This window comes from Sipha flava, unplaced genomic scaffold, assembly GCF_003268045.1.
Source record: "Sipha flava isolate LNK unplaced genomic scaffold, YSA_version1 73_pilon_pilon, whole genome shotgun sequence".
NCBI classification, from domain to species: Eukaryota; Metazoa; Arthropoda; class Insecta; order Hemiptera; family Aphididae; genus Sipha; species Sipha flava.
Genome location: NW_020273613.1, coordinates 1 through 20,820, shown reverse-complemented (window position 1 = coordinate 20,820; position 20,820 = coordinate 1). Strand labels below are relative to the sequence as shown.

Below are 20,820 nucleotides of genomic sequence, written 5' to 3'. Positions count from 1 at the left end.
CCTCTGGCACTTAGTACTCTCTAAGAGTTTTGGCCGCCATCACAATATCTCTCCATTTTTCACGGTCCTGTACTACTTCCCTCCACTCTTGTACTCCCAATCTTTCAAGGTCTTCTTCCACAACATCCAACCACCTTTTCCTGGGTCTTCCTCACGGTCTCTTTCCCATTGGTTTCCAGTTTAGGATTGTTCTACTTATATCATCCTCACTTCTCCGCATCGCGTGTCCTAACCATTGGATCCTTTGCCCTCTTATAAAGCTGATAACTGATGCAATTCCCAATTCGTCTTGTAGTTCTTTGTTGTATTTTCTCCTCCATGTTAAATTGACGCTATCATAAATTGGTCTATAAATTGTCCTCCAAATTCTGTTTTCAAAGGTCCTAAGTATTTTTTCGGTTGTGCTGGTAGTAGTCCATGCTTCACAGCCATAGGTGAGCGTCGGTCTTATTATTACTGTATATAGTCTGGTTTTAGTCTTTTTTGAAAACAATTTTGATTTTAAGAACTTATTTAAGGCAAATGCCGCTCTTTCCGCCTTGGCGAATCTCACACCTATTTCCTTCGACCAATCATTTTTAGCACACAGCATAGCTCCTAAATATCGAAATTCATCTACTTTTTCGAAGGTTAGGGACCCCGTGTCAGGGTTGTCTCCATTTTCTAGCAACTCCATTACTTTGGTTTTTTCAGCATTAATTTTCAAACCTATCTTGCTGACTGCTTGTTCAAGGGCCTAGGCTGTTTTTATTGTCTCCTCTAGGGAGTTTCCTAGTATATTTAAATCATCTGCAAATCCCAATACTTGTATGTGTTGCTGACCGATTTCCACTCCAGTTGTTTCTGACTGCAATTCTCTTATAACTTTTTCTAGAGCTATATTGAATAGGGAATGTGATAATGAATCTCCCTGTTTCAATCCAATTCTTACTTCAAAGGCTTCTAACACCGTAGATTCAACCCTTATTTTGTACTGTGTATTTTCCATGCACATTTTTGTTAACGTCACTAATTTTTGTGGGATCCCGAACTCCGCCATTATGTTGTAGAGACTTTGTCGATGTATACTATCGCAGGCCTTTTTGAAATCGCCCCTGTTAGATACTACTAGCATTGATTAAATATATTTAATCAATGCTACTAGTACACTTACACGCTAATGCGGGAATGCTCCAAGATTGTATTGTTCATTTAACGTAGAGAGTTGAGTTTCAAGATACATAAGGCATGGACATTTTTCTTTCATTCATCTATGTGGAAAGAAACATGTATTACGTTTATGAAAATATTAATGTAGATATTAAGAGAGGAACAATATATATAGCAGATATGAAGCAAGTAAGATAATCTTAACGTAGAGAGATATGTTATGTTGATATGAGCCCGATCGAAATCAAGCGGTTTAAAAATTATTTTCTAGACTCCTTTGAGTGTTCCCCACCACGGAAATCTTTAATAAAAGGCGAAAGATTTTTCGATTTAAAAGGGAACCGGAGTTAAAGCAATTGTTTGTTATAAAGAGTGAAATACACGTTCTTTGGTTCAAAGGTATCTAAGAAAGTTTCAATTATTTACACTTGAAACGGATACCGAGTGTTGTATCATCGAGTTTCGAGTTAAACAGGAAATACTTATTCTATTTTATAAACTAAATATATATTCATGTTTAACTAAGAATTTTATTGTTTAAGTTTCTAAAACGTTTACTTGGCAAATTGTACCGTATCAATAGCATAGAGTTACGACCGCCATCTAACGGATGCATTCGCTGCTATTATGTATTTTTGATACAATTAAATGTGTTATTTTGTCCTATTTTAAAAACTATAATTTTTCAATACCACTTGGTTTAGTGACAAGGTTTATTATTATTACATTTCAGTTACTAGTTATTAAAAGTTAACAGATCGAATAATGTGACTTTTGTAAACTATTAATTTTTAACATAGTAGCAATATTTAGGTATCGTGACAATAATATTGAATAATTTCTTGATAAATATAACAATTTGATCTTGGAATTTGAGTGACGATTTAAATTAAATGCATTAAATCTATTGTCTTATGGATAAAGTAGCAATTTATTGTAATTCCGTACGCAGTTCAATAGGTAGTTACGAAAAATAAATAAAATACCTATTTCATACGAAGACAGAAATAATTGTTTTCCTATTTCCTAGGCCACTGAAAAAATATTTAAATCAAAATAATCATAGGTAACACATCCGTTCATGTTTTTATGTCTTTGAAATTTTTTTTATGAACATTTGAGTAAGTACACTTAGGATGAAAGTGAAAGTAATATCTGTGAGAACTGCACAATGGTCAGTACAATGTTATAATATTAGGTAATAAGACCACAATGAAGCGGTACCTATTATTTTTATTCTTATACACGGAACCATTTATAACTAAGAATCTATATTATAATATTCTATTCTATACCATTGATTTTACAATATAAACTAGCTGACCCGAAAACGCTGTTTTGACATATAAATTATTTCTAGAGAATATTTTGCTATAAAAAACAACTGATTTAATTTAAGCGTGTAAGGATGTGATATATAAGTGGAAGAGGTTAGAGAATATTTTGCTAGAAAAAAATAACTAATTTAATATAGGTGTGTAAGGATGTGGTATATAAGTGAAAGAGGTATGGAGTGCTGTGAACAGTGATGAAATATAAAAATGAAAACACATCAAACATTTATTTTTTAATATTTTGTTAAAATTGATACTTTAAAATTATATATATCGCTAAGTATGACAATTTTAGTAAAAGACGATAAAAACTGGATGGTTCAAGATCACGCCACGTATAATTGTCCGAGTGAAAAACATGATGTGCTCAAATCTAAGCCACAGACAGATATCGTTTGACTTTGAGACTTATTTACAGTCATTGCAAATGCCAATTTAATTGGAAATTGAAGGCGTATAAATTTTATTGGAACATCTGTGGGTACAATAGGGATTCGCGGTAATAATATATTTTCACCTCAGAATTTGCCAATTAATATGATGGATTCGATAACATCTTTCATTAATTTTTTAATGACCAATCGTGTGCCGTTGCACAACCGTGGTGGGTTCAAATTACGAAGCAAAATAACCGGAGATCCAACCTTCAGTTGTAAATTATGCGGTGGCATGCCTGGTAAATCCAATAAGCTTAAAAATTCTGTTGGATAATTTACAGCTTCAGTAGCATCACAAACTCTATCAATAGATTTGTATGACACCAAGTCTCCTGGTAATAAATGTTGTATCTTGAGATTCAATTCGTTGATGTCCACATTTTTTGCTACTAAAATTGCTCTTTCTGCCAGCCACTCATGATTTGTGTATTTTCTGTGTATATGGTAAAATATCTGGTTAATGAGAGCATCTTGCAAATCAATGATTGTGCAGAAATCGGTCGGTAGTTGTATGCTTCCCGTTTTATCTGTAATAACTTTCCCATCACTGATATCTAACAATTGTTTTGAGAACCTTCCGCACGCAGCTTTTTTTGATTAAATCGGAAGTATCGTAATTGTTCGCTTTCTACCTTTACATACATGTCAACCATAAACTGTTGACAAAGCTCACGATATCGTAGAATAACGTTATCCTGATCGCGTCTAATCATCAACCGATATGCATAATAACCCTTCGAACTAATATTCTTGTTTGTTTTGGTACCTGTCGCGGGATCTTGTTGGTTAATATTTATGCAATACCCGTCAATCAATACCAAAAATAAATTTAATAGTTTTTAAATAGTTTTTTAATAGTATCATTTAATAATTAATTTTCAATTGCGCAGTTATCGACCGGATTAAAAATTATTAAATTAAACTACGATTTATTAAACAATAGCACTTAGGAGTATAAAAAATTGATAAAAACCTATTCACAGACCTACCAAATGTATATACAACATTTCATAAATATCGGTTAAGCCGTTTTGGAGGAGTATGGTAACAAACACTGTTACTCACTCTCCACGTTGATCCATTTTTTTTGGTGTTGGCTGGCGGCCCCATTTTAATGATAATTTATTTCATATGGATAATTTTATAAGCTAAAGCTCGCTGTAGTTTTTTTAATTCGAAAAAACATTCTGAAACTCAAAAAATCAATCATCAAAAAAATTTTAAAAAAGGGTTTTTCCAAAAATTTTGTTTTCGTAAATACCTTCTTCTTACAATTACGAACAATTAAAAAAAAAAATTGAGCCAAATCGGACCAGCCGTTCTCAATTGATGAATTGTTATACATTTTTGGCTCCATTTTTATATATATATATATATTATAAAATCAATGTCAATACTCATCTACAGATAAAAAAAAAATAATGATTTTTTAGTCTGGTTTATGTTCAGTGGATGATAGAACCAGGGCCGTGGAGAGAAATCAAAGACCCCGGGGAAAAATTAATCTAGGCCCTTTACACACGAGGTATTAAACTTGCCATTGACATCCAGTATCTGCTTTTAAAATGTATATACCAAAGAGATAATCGCGGTCATTGTTATTCCACAGACTAAATGAAAATAATTATTTATAGCTTATGGGTCTTTCTAGAAAATTTTATTTGTCTACGTTTTAGATCAATATTGTAGTGTTCACTTTATTATAGACTCGTTATAACTATACAGCATACGCTATATTTTTTTGCGTAGGTTATTAACACATTGATTCATGTTGGTGATCCATAAATAACTCGACACCACAACCGAGACGTAGTGAACATGGTCAGGCCCCGGGCCTTTTATGAAGCCCGAGCTCCTTCTTGATATGACCTTACAAATTTTATAATCTATAATTAGGTGGGTACTCCATGTAGGTGCAAATAAAAATATATTCTTGATACAAAAAGTACATAGAATTTATTATAATTATAAATTTAGGTTTGCATAAATATCCCCGGTGAGTCTAGTTTGCCCATGGGCTATAACCTCGGCTACAATTCCCTCCTTTTAATCTACACTTGAACATAATACATGTACCAATATACATGAATAAATGACACATAAAAAAATATGTTGAATAACAATGTAGTTAAGTACCTAACTAAAAAATAAATCCATGTATTATCAATAGATCTAGAACAATGGCACACAATTTTTGACTTTTACTAATTGTTCATTGACCTTCATACATTCAACTGGTATATTGAAACTAAATTTAGTAGAATTAAGTAGGGTTACTCCATGAATTCCAAATAATTGTTGATTGTATTTTATATGGTTTTTATATAATTTAATAATTGACACCTTAAATTAATAAGTATTATAGTTATAACCAAGGTTTGTAAATTCATGCCCTAAAAAATGCCTAAATAAGCATGCATTTATATGCACTAAATATCTAAAATTATGCACTTAAAAAATGCTTACTTAAAAAAATCATAAATTATTTTTGAAATTACATGAATTATCCATTCAGTTTTTTTATAGCTAGGTATATTTTATTTTTTTATGTTACAATAAACAAAAATAGATTTTAAATACCATTTAATACTATTCTTGAGCCTTCATGAACTGCATATAATGTATGTCTTTGTGAGTATTTCATTCTAAATGTAGTAATTCAATCTGAAACTTTTGAAACAGAAGTATTCATTAAATGTACAAGTATCAAGAAGATAAGAAAAGATAATACAATTTCTATTTTTAATTTTATATATATTTTCCATTTAGATTTTTGATAGAATCTAATAGAATGTTGAATAATATGTCTGATAAAATAGAAATATGCATAAATAAGATTTCACATATTTAACCTTGGTAACTTGAATTGAATTTCTATGTCATCTAGCATTAAATACAACTTTGTAAGATTGATATGCAAATGCATGAACCAGTGGCCTACTCACGGGAGGGGGGGTCATGGGGTTTAACCCCCCCATTGGCTGTATTATTTTTAAATTATTTTAAATTATTGATTATAATTTAGTGGTTTATACGTCATTACCAGTATTACGGTTATCAAGTTGGATTGGAGCACGACCATAGAACATGTTCTATGACACGACCGCGCTATCAATTTAACAATTTAGCGACAATTTGTGATAATGTGGTTTTTTAAAACCCACAGATATGTATAATAAATTATTATACATATCTGTGTTAAAACCGTACAAAATTTGTCATTATTATGATTGTGGGGGGTGTGGGGGGCAGATCCCTAACTTTTATATTCTAGTAAATTTTCAGAGCCCCCTCCCATTGAAAATTCCTGAGAACGCCACTGACATGAACTTACAAGCCCTGATTATAACCAATAGGGTAAACGAAAAAAAAGTCTCGTTACAGTATAAATAAAACGATATTTCCATTGTCCTTGTTATTTTATTTATAAAATAAATTTGGTTGATAAATCTTATCTGTCGATAAGTTATACAGGTAGATACCTAGCATATGTATTCAGTTTCCTATTAGTTCCGAACATTTTATGTAAGCATTTTGATAAAGACAAATCTGCAGATATTCCTAATTCTTTAAAGCAAATAGGTCAAAATATAAGAGAGATAATCTGAATACTTGCACTCTTATATTTTTTAAATAATATGGTAAGACATATATTTTGTATCTGAATCCAGCGCGACGGTAGTGGCGCGAAGCTAAGTAAAAAAAAAAAAAGCGAAGCAGTCACTACCGTAGTATATTACACGAGCCAGAGTTTGCCCATTGAATGTGTGTAAATTTGCCCGTTTTCTTTAGCCAGGGCTACAGACCTAATGAATGAACGGATTGGTCTGTTTGTGGTATCAATAGATCGGGCATGATTTGTAGATTATACCTTTGTCATTTTCGAAAAAATTGGTTGAATAATAACGAATATATTAGCAAAAAAAGTCAAGTATTTTTGAAGCAAAAAGATATTGTGCTCGACCGTTTTTAGTTATTACGTTTCACGCAGCAGCGCACGAGACCGTATTACCCCCTCTATTCCGTATACGTTTTCGTCGCAGTCGTACACTGAGCAGCGATTGCGACTTGCGGTTCCCGCCGTTGCTGGCATCTTCGCTTATCGTATTCGTTATTTCTGTTATCGACATTCATGTTTCTGGTCAAGGTTTATAGATAATAACTATTATCTATAAACCTTGGTTTCTGGTGACGTTCGGTGTAAATGTGTTTATTCGCCGCCGCCAGTGGTGTATTTGAGGGGAGCGATGGGGGCAATCGCCTTCCCCGAGAATTTTTAGACCAAGACAAATTTAATATAAGTAATGGGTATTTTACTAAGAAACAAAAATTATGATTTATTTTAAAGTATTACTACATTTGAAAACTTTTCAAATTTTACACCAATTTAAATAACGCAAAACGTTAAATTTTTCATAACGTTTTAATTGTCAATAATGGTAAACGGAAAATTTTTTAAAAGTTTAAATTTTAATAACGTTTAAACGCTTAAATTGAATAACGTTTAAATTATTTATAGCGTTAAACGCTTAATTGCTTATAACGTTTATATGTCCCATAACGATAAATAATATACCTATATTATTTTGATTGAAGACCCAGTCCATACTTAGTGAAAAATTAGATAAAACACAAGCGAAACTTTCAAAACACGGAGAGGTGTTAAAAAAGAATTACACAAAAGACCATTCAAAGTGGATCTGGCATTAGATTAAAAAAAAAAAAAAAAACCAAAAATATTAAGGATTCACCTGGTATAAATATAACCAAAAATTTTACTTGTAAATTTTGAGCCTGAATTAAAGGAAAAATTTGAGTCGCCCCCCCCCCTCTAGAAGTAAGTCTAAATACGCCCCTGGACGCCGCGCCAGTATATAATAGAAAAACCACGTTTTATTTGTTGTAATTTTGTAGACCGTACTATTTATAACATAATTATAATTATATTATAATTTGTTATTTGCTATTTCTAAAACATATAAACAGAAATTAAGAAAAAGGAGAAATAATTTAAAAAAAACCACAAATACAATGTGTATGCTGAATTTATTAGTGCTCTTATAAACATTTAAGATCCACTAAAAAATTCGTTATCTCATAAATTACAGATAGAATTAGTTTGTTCTGCGTGCCATAATAAGAGAATACAAATAACTCAAAACTATATTATTTAACTTAACGTACCTAATGAAAATGAAACGGTAACTTTTAATACAACGTTAGATTATTTATTCAGAGAAGTGTTAATCAGGGCCGTATTACGGCTTAGGCTGTTTAGGCTAAAGCCTAGGGCGGCAAATTTTAATGGTCGAAATGAAATAGCAAATGTTTGAATTGAGTTTGAGAAATTTAGAGTTTTATTTATTAATAATATAGTAAGAAAACATAAATTATTAGTGTTATGTTTTTACTTTATTATTGATCATTTTTTGTAATATAGGACGTGGGGTTTTTTTACTAACTTTTAGAAGTGAAATATCAATACGTAAAGTAGTTGGTAAATTTATTTCAGCCTATGGGCCGCATAAACCTTAATCCGTCCCTGGTGTTAATAGAAGGCGTTATTTGCAGTGCCTGTAATACTATTACAGATCATACGCAGATAACAAATATAGTTAATACTAATGAATATTTGTACTTTCAAATACAACTTTGGAATAATGTCAGTACCAAAATATCAAACCTAACCATTAATGCATTACCCATTAGAATAATTAAAGTTGATGGTAAATCGTATGGTTTAAAATCTGTCATCTGTCATCATGATCTATCTATGAATGAAGCCCATTATACGAGTACAAGCATAAGTTCACATCAAAATAAATGGCTACGATGTAATGACAATGCAATACATTTTAAACGATGGCCTCGAGGGGGTAAAAATGTATATATTATAATAATGAAAAAAAAAATTGAACATGATTTTTAAAAAAACATATATAGTATATATAAAATATGTATTAAATAAACAAACATTATTATAAAATAAATTAATAAAAACATAAAAAATTTCATATTACATGTCAGTACATAAAAATATGTTATAAAAAACTTCTGATATCCCAACAAAAACACTTCGTCGAACTCCGTGTAAAAAATTGCTAAGTAAAAAAAACTAGTCATCTATAAGACTTCAGCATTATTGAGATGTGATATCATGAATAAATGCTAAGTAAATTAAATTTTCAATAAATTTATTCTATCTCAATCATTTATTTACTTGGAAAGAATTTATTTATTTCGACAAATAAACATGTCTGTTTATAACTGGACTATTTAACAAATTTCCATGACAAATGTTACTAAATTTGTTTTATAAAAAGTCTTAATTATTAATTTATAAAGAAAATAAATTCTAACAAAGTAAATAAATGATTGAGATAGAATAAATGTATTGAAAATTTAATTTACTTAGCATTTATTCATGATATCACATCTTTATAATGCTGAAGTCTTATAGATGACTAGTTTTTTTTACTTAGCAATTTTTTACACGGAGTTCGACGAAGTTTTTTTGTTGGGATAAATTTATTTTTTAAATAATATTATTAAAGATGTTTAAGATTATATTGTATTATTATACTATATTATATTGTATGTTATTGTATATTTTAATTTGTTTGTGCAAAAAAGACTGAATTTAAATCAAATATTAATTTGGAGACTTTTTCACCGATTATTTTTTTTCCTAATATCAACCAATAGATGTTCATCGTATTTTAGTTTTATTTTTGTGGTACGATATGCAATATTTTGTTTTACAGATTAATACTGTTTTTAATTTTGAAATGTCTGATTGAGGGAAATTGTTCCACAGGCACCCCTAAATTGTTTTATGATATTTTTTTAATTAACGAAAGTGACCCGTTAACTGCATATTCAGATATATATATTCTAGATTAAAAAAAAAGGTTAAGACTGTTTTGAGTACAACAATAATAGTCAGTATGATCTATAAAATCATTTTTTTCTTTAGTACATAAAAAAATATTTCTGTAAGTTTAGAATAACATATTCTACATTTTATACATTTTTGGAGTAATTTCCATAATTGTTTCTTATCTTTAATTTGAATATAATGATTAAATAAGTAAAATCAAATATTATTATTTTGCAATTTGCTTTTATTGTTTAATTTTGTTTTTCAACATTAGGCGATATAAACATTAAATGGTAAAAACAGTATTTTCAAGTAATAAAAAAACAAACAATTTTTATAATGATTTATGAAATATCACTCATACATTTTTGTATATGTGTAAGCCATTTTCACATTACTTTCTTTAGTCATGCATTATTAGAAAAATTAAAATATTCTAGGTTTCATTGACAACTAACAGTTATCTTTGTAGTCTATTACTAATTAGTCATTACATATAACAACTAGTTAGCATGAAAATATAATTGTATAAAATCAACACATCATAAGTAGTTTAAATAAGTTGTTACTAAAAAAAAATTAAAGTAAATTTTATAATAAAAACACTAAAAAGTATAAATACAATTTTTATAGTGTAATTTATAAACAAATAATATGATAATTTTATTTTGTAAATTATTACAAATAGAAATATATATAAGTTTTATATAAAAATGTTCCTATATGTGTGTATATATACATACACAAATAAATTTAGGTAAAAATGTCCATAGATACAAAAATCAATGTTGTAAAAATAAATAGTAAAAAACGACTGACAGTATATTTTTAAAACAAATTTAATAAAATGTAAGTAATTTAGTAAGTAAAATGTAATTATATAATTATGAGGAATCTTAAATGACAACTAGTAGTATCCCAGCTGGTTTTTCAGATCAACCAAAAGTATATCTTAATGCAATCATAATATTTTCAATAATATTGTGCAATAAATTAATCGTATTACAATAACCATGCTGTAAATTGATTATTGCAGAAATGTCACAAGTTACATAACGTTTCTGAAATTATTGATTCATATTTATCACACACACATTCAAATGATATGGACATAGAGTTGATAATTGATACAAGATTTTATGCGTAGATACTAGAATGAAGTAGAGAAAAAATATACATAAATACTATACGTTTATCATGTAAACACAGTAAAATTAAAATAACTATGAAATAACAAATAATTTAATTTTGATAAACTCTTGTTATTATAAAATATAATGAATTATTGTAATTTGTATCTGGGTCATTTGACATTTTTATGGACACCCTTACATATATATATATTTCATTTGTAATCAATTGATATAATTAATCTTATAAAATATTTGTTAACATATTTAAGAATCATGCTAACACCAAACAATTCAGAGAAATAATTTACATTATACAATTTTAGAATGATTAAAAATAATATGTACAGCACTACAAATTATAGAAGACATTTTATTGATTTTTTAACATTAATAATTTCTGACAAATTATGATGTAATATATTAATAAATCACTCATAACATTAGTGGATAACAAATCAAGTATTTCAATATATAATATTTATAAATTAAATTATATCTTGTATAGTTAAAAGACAAAAATAAATATACATAATTATACATATTTAAACTGTCTTCTAATCAATAATCTAGAAAGTACCACTTATACTTGAGGATTGTTATGCTTGTTGACGACTGATAAAAATACATACAAATGCTATCTAAAAAAAAATACAAAATTAATTATTAAGTATAATAAATGTATTTAATTGAAGAGATATATATTTATATTGAAGACATATAAGCTAATAATTATTAGTTATTGTAATATGATTAAAATTCATAACCAATAATTTGCATTTAAATTCAGTGCTATTAAATCATAAACACATAGATCAAAACATTTTACTTATATTTAAAAATCACTAACCTAACTACACTCCTTAAAAACAGTAATTACAAATATAACTTACCACATTTTATTGATCATAACCAATTTGGTCGATTCTCAAGTAGAAATAGGATTAACTGAAACACATTTTAAAAAGTAAATGATATTAATGAGAATTGTTTTGGATAAAACAATAAAGTAATTATTAATTTTTTAATATTTATGACACTGTCTTTTTTGTTTCTCTAATTGGAAAAAACGTTTTAAATAACACCTTGAAAATTTTTCCTTGCTATAAAAAAAGGATAGTAATATTAATCCACAAAACATTTACTTAGCTAGAGAAAGACACCACTGATGGCTGGATTTAAAGAAACAACCTAACGCATCTGAACTGCTATCATAGTCTCACTTGTCCACTTTAGTATACCTTATAATTAATGTATTTAATTATATAGAATATTTTAAGACTTTTTTTATATTTGCAATTTGAAATAAAAACTGAGACAAAAAAAAACTATCATGAAATAAATATATAAAATATATAACTGGTATCTATCCTGATTTTAAATACAATTAAATTATCATTTAGTATAAAAATTAATATGCTAGTATCTACTTAACTATTTAAATATGTGACATTAAATATATAAGAGATAAAATTCTTATTTCTTGACATTCACTAAAATGTTTAAGTATTATATAGAATAAGTATAATTTACAAAAACACTTATAAACATTTTACAGAACTTATTAAATACTTATTTTTTATTATAATGAAAAACAAAATTCTCAAAAAAATATTTAAGAATACATTGATAATATACGAATATTTTATACTCACTGAACATAAAGAGATCCTGCTTTATAATTTGATTGTTTCAAAGTGTCTTTCAATTTTTGTTTCTGTTGTATTAACATACTAGATGAGCTGGTAGTATTTGTACCATACATGGTATTGAGTACATAATTAAATCCTTTTACTGCCTTAGCACTGTTAACTTTAAACCTTTGTAGTCCAAATGCTTGAATAGCTCTAGACATCCCATACACATTTGATTCAATCCATACTGACCTTTCTGCAACTGTCGTATTAGGATTTTCATCATTCACTTTATAAATAACTTTTTCTGTCACATCCTAAAAATGCAACATATTATAAAATTAATAAAGTAATTATATAATTTATATTAAAATAAATTAATAAAATAAATAAACAACTAAAAATAAAAATAAATATTATATTAACCATGACACTTGTATATCCAATGTTTCTTGTATACGTCACAAATGTTTTTTTTTTTGGGTCAACAATTGATTCTTCGACAATTTTCACATCATTGCTATTCATGAAACGTTCACCCCATTTAGGCAACTTGTTAGTTTTTGTAAATAATCTAACAGAATGTAATTTTGAATCTATAACTTCTCTGTGCAATATATCTTCAGACAATACATGTTTGCTTAAAACATAAATACATTTTATGTAGTGGTCTAATTTCAATAAATATTCAATTGAATATTCAGTATTAATATTTATTTTTACAAATTAGGCATTTACCTCTCTGGATTAGGATACCGATGCCAGAAACCATGAACAACTTGATCCCATTTGAATGGAAAAAAACTCTTATTTTCAAAAAACTTGACCATTATTATTTTTATAACTATATATTTTTAATAAAAAAAAACCGTAACACGTATATATAGTTACACTTATTTCTATTAATTTAATAGAATACAACAATAATCCCGCACATACAACCTCAAACAATTGGACTAACGATTCCTATCTCATTTCAATATAATGTAGGACATATTATATTATTTATCTTGTAAAATAAGATAACATATTATGATAACGAGACGACTCCGATTGATAACACATTCCTGATTGAAAAATATATCGATTTCAACATAAACATAACATAAATATATTATTAAATATATTATTGGATTTCATGTCTTCACGAACGATAGTAGTAGTCCTAACCTACATAGTTGATACTTAAATTTAATATTTTTATACTAATAAATTACCTTATTCCGTAGATTGTACTGAACCATAAATCCTTTGTTTCTTTCTCTATATATTTTGTTTATGAGCGTATTGAATTTGAATTAATTTTTAGTGTCGAAAATCAAATATGAGTCATTTCAATCGATTATTATAATATAACCGTGTCTAATGCTATTATGAACATTACATAATGTATTATGTATCCATCAGGCCCCATTTTTATGTGCACCCCGACACACAATGTGCACCACGAATGTACAAGTGTGCACTACGGTTTACAAAAAAAAAAAAAAAAAAAATTATAAGCCAACTACTAGGAAATATGAGTATTATTGAATTTCTTTAAATTTATTTGTATATATTATGTATGTAATATATTCTTTTTTCTAAGACAGTAGCGAGATTAAATTTTCATTTAAAGCAGTAAAATCAAGTGTGCAGTCATATTGTACAAATAATAGGGCCTGGTATCCATAATCGACTGTGTGTCAACTTCGGTTTATAATTGAATAGCAATTTTAATTTTAGCACAGATTATCTGAAAATGTTCAATATATAATTTTCATGTCCGTGTAAAACGTAATATAATTAAGATATACGTATTATTACCATAGCATTTTCGACTACGCTAATTAAATAGGCCATAGTTCCTTTAACAAAATCTAATTTCTGTTTATTTTGCTATTTAATTATTTTATTTATTAAGTATTTGCATTGATTTTAAAATATACGTACCTATATACGATATATATATGTATATTATAAAATAAATGGTATTTGTTACCTACAATCAAGGACTGATTGACATAATTTTTCTGCTCGAGAAGATTATGATCGGCCCTCTATATAATAATATCTAATATTAGTTAGAAAAAAATAATAATGGTACCGATGGTTTTTTAAAGCAATGGGTAGGTCCATCCCCCCTTCCCTAACACCATATAAAATTGTAAAAATTACAATTTTATCTACTGACTTTTATATTTATTAAAATAAAATTAGCACACAAATAATACAGCAAAAGAAATTAAAATTAGTTCTTTATTACTTTATTGTATAATTCATTTTTCTTTTTTAACTTACCAATAATTTTTTCTGTATCTACTATTTAAAGTTGTTTTTTCTACTGTCATTAGCAAAATGTTCTCTTTTTTTTACTATGAAAAAAAATATATAACATTTACAATCTATGCAATAATTTTCACAATAAGTAAATTTGTAAAACAACATCAATTTTTTTTAAATATGAATTTGAAAATAATATGAAGTGCTTCTCACTTGTCTTAATATACCTATTTAAGTAGGTATAGAGAATGACCTATCACAAGCAACCTATAAAAATAAAAGGGATGATCATATAATATTTATAGTTAAACCTTTAGGAAAAATTATCTTACTTGAAACATTGACATAGTAAATAAAAATTTGAAAGCTAAAGTCAATGTGCTATAAGCATTAAATTAAACATGCCTAATATCATTGATTAAATATTTATGAAATCAATGCTAATATTTCATAAGCAATGTATAACAATAGGTAGCACATGTTTATAATGTTGTGTAATTATTATGTTTATTTAAGCGGTCTTCATCATTATCATCACCATTGACATTAACATAGGCGGATATCGGTGGTGCCTTGGGGGAGGGGCTTAAGCCCCCCCCAGAATGTAAACGTGAAAATAAAAAATTATGTGTTACAATATTTGATATTTATAATTTTTATTTTATTTTGTTAAGATACGAGAATGGTCTGGAATATTCACGGCTTATCGTTGTTGGGAAAATCATATTTTATAGGTATATATTGATAATCGCGAATATTCTAGAACTTGTTAGCAATACCTGTAAAGTTATAAATACGCAAGCTGCAGACCGCCACAACATTTAGTGTCGATTACGTTTTTGGAGCGTATACGGTGATCGTCTTTATTTTTATTTTTTTAATACTTTTTTTTTTTTCATCTTTTTTATTTTATTTTCAAAAACAATCTGTACAAACAAGCACATTTAGTAATTTAGATATAGAATATATACATATTTAAAAAAAAAAAAAAAACAACAACTTTTAAGGAAGTCACCCATTGGTAACACCTATGAACTTATAGTTGGATTTGGATTACTTAAGGAGATCACGATTCCAATTACGTTTGAGCCTGCGAGGGGGGGTTACCTGGGATATGCAGTGAAGCCATATCTTTAATGAGAGGATTAGTACTGGAGTTGGGTTTAGAGTGGAAACGGTGGTAGTGAATTTTGGCGTAGTCAGTGACATTAGTTTGAGGTCGTTGTGTAGTGAGAGGTTTGTCATGTACCATGGAGCACCAGTTATAGTACGTAGAACAATGTTTTGGAAAGATTGGATGGGGCGAATGTTTGAGGGTTTGGCCATCCCCCATATTTGAATACCATACGACCAGACAGGTCTGATCATTGTATTATACAATAACATTTTGGTTTTTAGATTAAGTTTAGATTTAAGAAGAGGTCGGAAGAGATGGAGTCTACTGTTGGCAAGTTTCCTTTTGTTTTGGAGATGGGGTTTCCAGATTAAACGTTTATCTAAAATTATACCTAGATACTTTGTCTCGTTCAAGATAGGTATACTTTTATCTTTAAGTTTGATGGTAGGGCAAATACCAGAGCGTAGAGCGAAAGTGACTTGAGAAGATTTGCTCTCGTTTATACTAATCATCCAGTTATTAGCCCAGTTATCTATAAGATTTAAATGTTCTTGAAGGTGTTGTGCAGCTATAGTTATGTCACTATTACTTGAGAGGATAGCAGTATCGTCGGCAAATGTAGCAAGAAGAGTGTTGACGGTTTTAGGGATGTCCATTGTAAAGATGTTAAATAAGTCAGGTGAGAGGTCGCTACCTTGAGGGACACCTGCTTCGATGCTAAACAGTGGAGAGAAAGCATTGCCGTGTCTAACCTTGAATTTTCTGTGTTCTAAATATGATTTTAGGATAAGGTATAGTGGAGCTGGCATAAATTGTTTTAGTTTGAACAGAAGTCTATTATGCCATACTTTATCAAACGCCTGTGCGACGTCGAGAAAAAGACCTGTACAGTATTTTTTATTTTCGAGCGCAGAAGCAATCGTGTCAGTTAGACAGTGTACTTGATGCAGAGTCGAATGTTTTGATCGAAAACCAAATTGAGTATTAGATAAAATACTATGCTCGGATAAGATGGGTCTGATTCTCTTGAGGATACATTTTTCAAAGAGTTTGCCTTAGGTGGGCAGCAAGCTAATGGGTCTATACGAGGTAACCATGTTTTTCGGTTTACCGACTTTCGGAATGAGAATTACGACAGAAATTTTCCAGATGGCAGGAAAGTATGATAGACGCAGCATGGAATTATAAATAAATGTTAATAATAATATCCCTTTCTTGGAGAGATTTTTTAAAACTTTGTTGGTAATAAGATCATAACCTGGAGCTTTACCGATCGGAAGTTTTTTAATGATACTATTGATTTCACCTGGAGATATAGGTTTGGTGGGAAGGGACATGGGTAGAGGAGACGAGAGGAAATTGTTGACTTTATCTGTATGACTAGGATCAGGTCTTGGATATTGATGGTTTTTGAATGTGGATTCTAAGTGCTCACCGAACAAAATAGACTTTTCAATGTCGGTTACTGCTAAGGTATTATTTTCTTTTAGGAGAGGTGGAGATAGCTCTTTGATTTTGGTTAATCTTTTTGTGGCCTTCCATAGAGAGTTGTCAGAGGTCTTTAAATATTGAAGATAAGTGGTGTAGTTTTCGTATTTATATTTTGAGAGAAGTTTTTTCAGTTTATAGGAAATTAGATTATAACTGGTTTTGTCACTGGGAAGGTGGGTGCGTTGCCAAACAGACCTAGCATATCTTTTTTCGTTAATAAGGCGGCGTAAATGTATAGGAAGAATATTTTTTGGGACATTTTGGTGCTGATGGGTTGGAATTGTAGAATTTGAAGCTGCATCGGTTATTAATTTAACGAGATTTTGGGCAGCTATTTCGATTTCGTTGATAGATTTAAGAGAGATTTTGAGATCGATACTGTCGTCCAAATAGGTTTTGAACGTTTCCCAAACAATCGGCCCATATGTGAGAGAGGGTCTGGTAGATAAAGAAAGGGTTCCACCTATTGAAAAAATAACGGGGGAATGGTCACTGGCTATATCGCAAATATTTTCAATATTTTTACTCAGTGAATTAGATGTGTTTGTGACAAAGAAATCGAGTATATCCGGGTTTCTGTTTGAATGGGTGGGCCAATATGTAGGACCTGTTGGTGAGACGGAGGAGTAGTGATAGTTAGAAATGACTGAGTGAAGAATTTTCCCCCTGTGATTGTTGGAAAAACAGCCCTACATAGGATGTTTAGCTTTAAAATCTCCTCCCGCAATAAAAGAATTACCTAGAGAGTTGAAAAAATTAACGTAATCTTCTTGACGGATGGAATTACAAGGAGGGCTGTAAACCGAGGATATTGCTAAAGGTGCATTGTTAATTTTAATAGAAATATTTGTTGCTTGGATTGATGGTTTTTGGTAAGGAACTAGAACATTGTGTTGGATTGAATTGGATACAAATATACAGGATCCAGCATGAGCTGTGCCATCGGGATGATCGGATCTGTACAATGAATAATTATGGATTTTGAAGATGGATTTAGCAGTAAAATGGGTTTCGGTTAGTAAGGCAATGTTGATTTTGTGGTCGTATAAAACGATTTCTAGTTCATTTTTGTGTTGTTGGAGGCCGTTTGAGTTCCAGAGGAATAATCTGAGAGAAGAGTTATTGTTTGAGTTGTTGTTAGTCATTTTTGAGAAGTATTTTGTTTATAACAGTAGTGAGGAGAGAAATTAGGGGGTTGATTAAAAATTTTAAATCTAATATAAATGATGCTAGTTGCTGGGAAAGGACATCAGAGGTGGTAATATTGACATGAGCATCATTAACCTGGGAATGGTTGGAGGGGGTGGTTTGGCTAGTAATCGTAGCATAAGAGGGATTATGTGTTGGATTGAGGGGAATTTGGCTGGGAGTGATACCAATGGGTGCTTGTACATTAGCGTTAGCATTTAATACATTTGAATTTGGATTAGAAAATGTTTTGGTGGTGTTTTTAGAGTTGGTCATTTTTTTCTGTTGGAGATTCTCGAAGATCGGGCAGCCGCGGTAATTGGCAGAATGGGGTCCACCGCACAAGGTACATTTGGGCGGGTCTTCTTTGAGTTTCTGACACTCGGAGGCTGAATGATGGCCGTCACACTTGACACATCGGGGTTGATGGTTACAGTCACTCCTAGTATGACCGAAATTTTGGCAGCGGTGGCATTGGATTGCCTGTTTATTAGGTCTAGGTTCTTCGAATTTAATCATAGAGTGGCAGATTGATTTTACTTTGAATATATCGCTATTGATTATATTGGGTTCGAGGTCGATGAAGAAAACGGGTAATGGTTTTTTAGTAAGTCGTTGAAGAACGTTGACGACTTGTTTAACCTTAAAGCTGAGATGCTCAATTTCTTCGGTTAAGAAATCGATTGGAGTTGAGTGGTGGAGGTTTTTGAGAACAACCCTAAAGGATTTTTCCTGCTTGATCTGGTACGTATGAAAATCGATATTTTTGGATTTTAGCATTTTAACAATTTTTCTGAAGTCATCAGGTGAATTGAGTTGAAGTTTTAGGCTTGATGTGTTGCTTTTACAAGTGAATTCAGTAGAATCGATAAGTAATTTTATGGCTGAACAGAATTTTTGGTAATCGATTTCAGTTTTGATGAAGATAGGAGGGGGGCGATGTGTGGTCGGTATAATCGTGTCTGTGGTTTCCATATCTAGTTCATTATCATTTTGTAGGGCTGAGTAGCGATTGAACGATTTAAATAGATTATCGTTCGGTTGTTTTGATTTCGGTGAACCACCGGGAGAGGTGAGCGATGTTTTATTATGAACAGTGGGTATAACAGTCCAGTCATCGGCTGAAGCTTTTTCACTATCGGATATTTGCTCGTTATTTTTAATGACTTTGTTGCGATTAACTATGGTGATAGGAGAGACTGGCTTATTAATTGTTAGTTTTGAATTATTTTTTGCGATAAGAATCGGTGGGTGATTTGGAAGACTCATAATGATGTTGATAAGTAACGGTTGAAGGTAATTATGAAGTAATTATACATTACCGAAGGTACAGGTATGTGACGAAACTGGTCACAACTACACACGCTATCAGAAGCTGATAAAGACGGAACGTTTGACAATATACGTGTGTACGGTAAGACGTCTATGCACGAACTGCTTTTTTTAATACCTATGGATCAGTGGCGTAACCAGAACTTTTAATGCCCGTGGCAAAATAATCCAATCGAGCCCTTAGTTTTATAAATTTGGAAGAACGAGATATGAGGAATATCCTTCAAAAACTAACCACCTATACAATTCTACCCTTTAAGGCTACAAACAATAAAAAACATGTTTAGTGTAATATTATTTTTATAGTAAAATTTTACTAAACATTTTTTGGTTTAAAAAATATATACAAAGCAATACAAAATTTAAGTATTCAAAATTTCTTGCTTTTGCTTCGGCAAACATATCGATTAAATCTTCAAAGTCAACTTCTCGGGCTCTTTCTTATTCGATTGAAATTAATGCCAGGCTACTTAAACGATCTTGTATCATTTTACTCTTTAAATATCTTTTAATAATTTTTAGTTTCCAAAATGACCGTTCCGCGCTTGCACATGTAACAGGAATTGTCAAAAATAATAAAAGAGTAGTATATACTTCTAGGAAACTGGCTGTTAAAGAATGATTTTTCACCATTAAAAGTTGAGCAAGATCTCTAGTTGAATTAAGTTGATTTATTTGATTTTTAAGAGTTGATCTTACAGCTAAAATTTCACTTGTAAATGTTTTTGATATGCCTTTATCATATTTGTTTACCAACTTTGTAGCTTCATTTAAAAGCTCTAAAGCTGTTGCTGATGTGAGAAAAGATGGTTGTAAACATGTGAAATTTAGCATTAATTCATGAAAACTTGAAAAACGTTTACTTA

General features: G+C 29.9%; 1 protein-coding gene and 1 non-coding gene across 2 annotated transcripts; both read right to left on the bottom strand.

Moving 5' to 3' along the window:
• Nucleotides 1–1,380: 1,380 nt before the first annotated feature.
• On the bottom strand, nt 1,381–1,499 carry LOC112692479. Its single transcript, XR_003149418.1, has one exon. It is a non-coding gene; the product is annotated as a U5 spliceosomal RNA (small nuclear RNA).
• Nucleotides 1,500–11,846: 10,347 nt separating this feature from the next.
• LOC112692351 (PRELI domain-containing protein 1, mitochondrial) lies at nt 11,847–13,562 on the bottom strand. The gene is made up of 4 exons (XM_025566996.1): nt 13,303–13,562; nt 12,991–13,204; nt 12,586–12,881; nt 11,847–11,878 (listed from the first exon to the last, which is right to left on the bottom strand). The coding sequence occupies exons 1-4, from the start codon at nt 13,392–13,394 to the stop codon at nt 11,875–11,877; spliced, it is 606 nt and encodes a 201-aa protein (XP_025422781.1). The 5' UTR covers nt 13,395–13,562; the 3' UTR covers nt 11,847–11,874.
• Between the last annotated feature and the right edge of the window lie 7,258 nt (nt 13,563–20,820).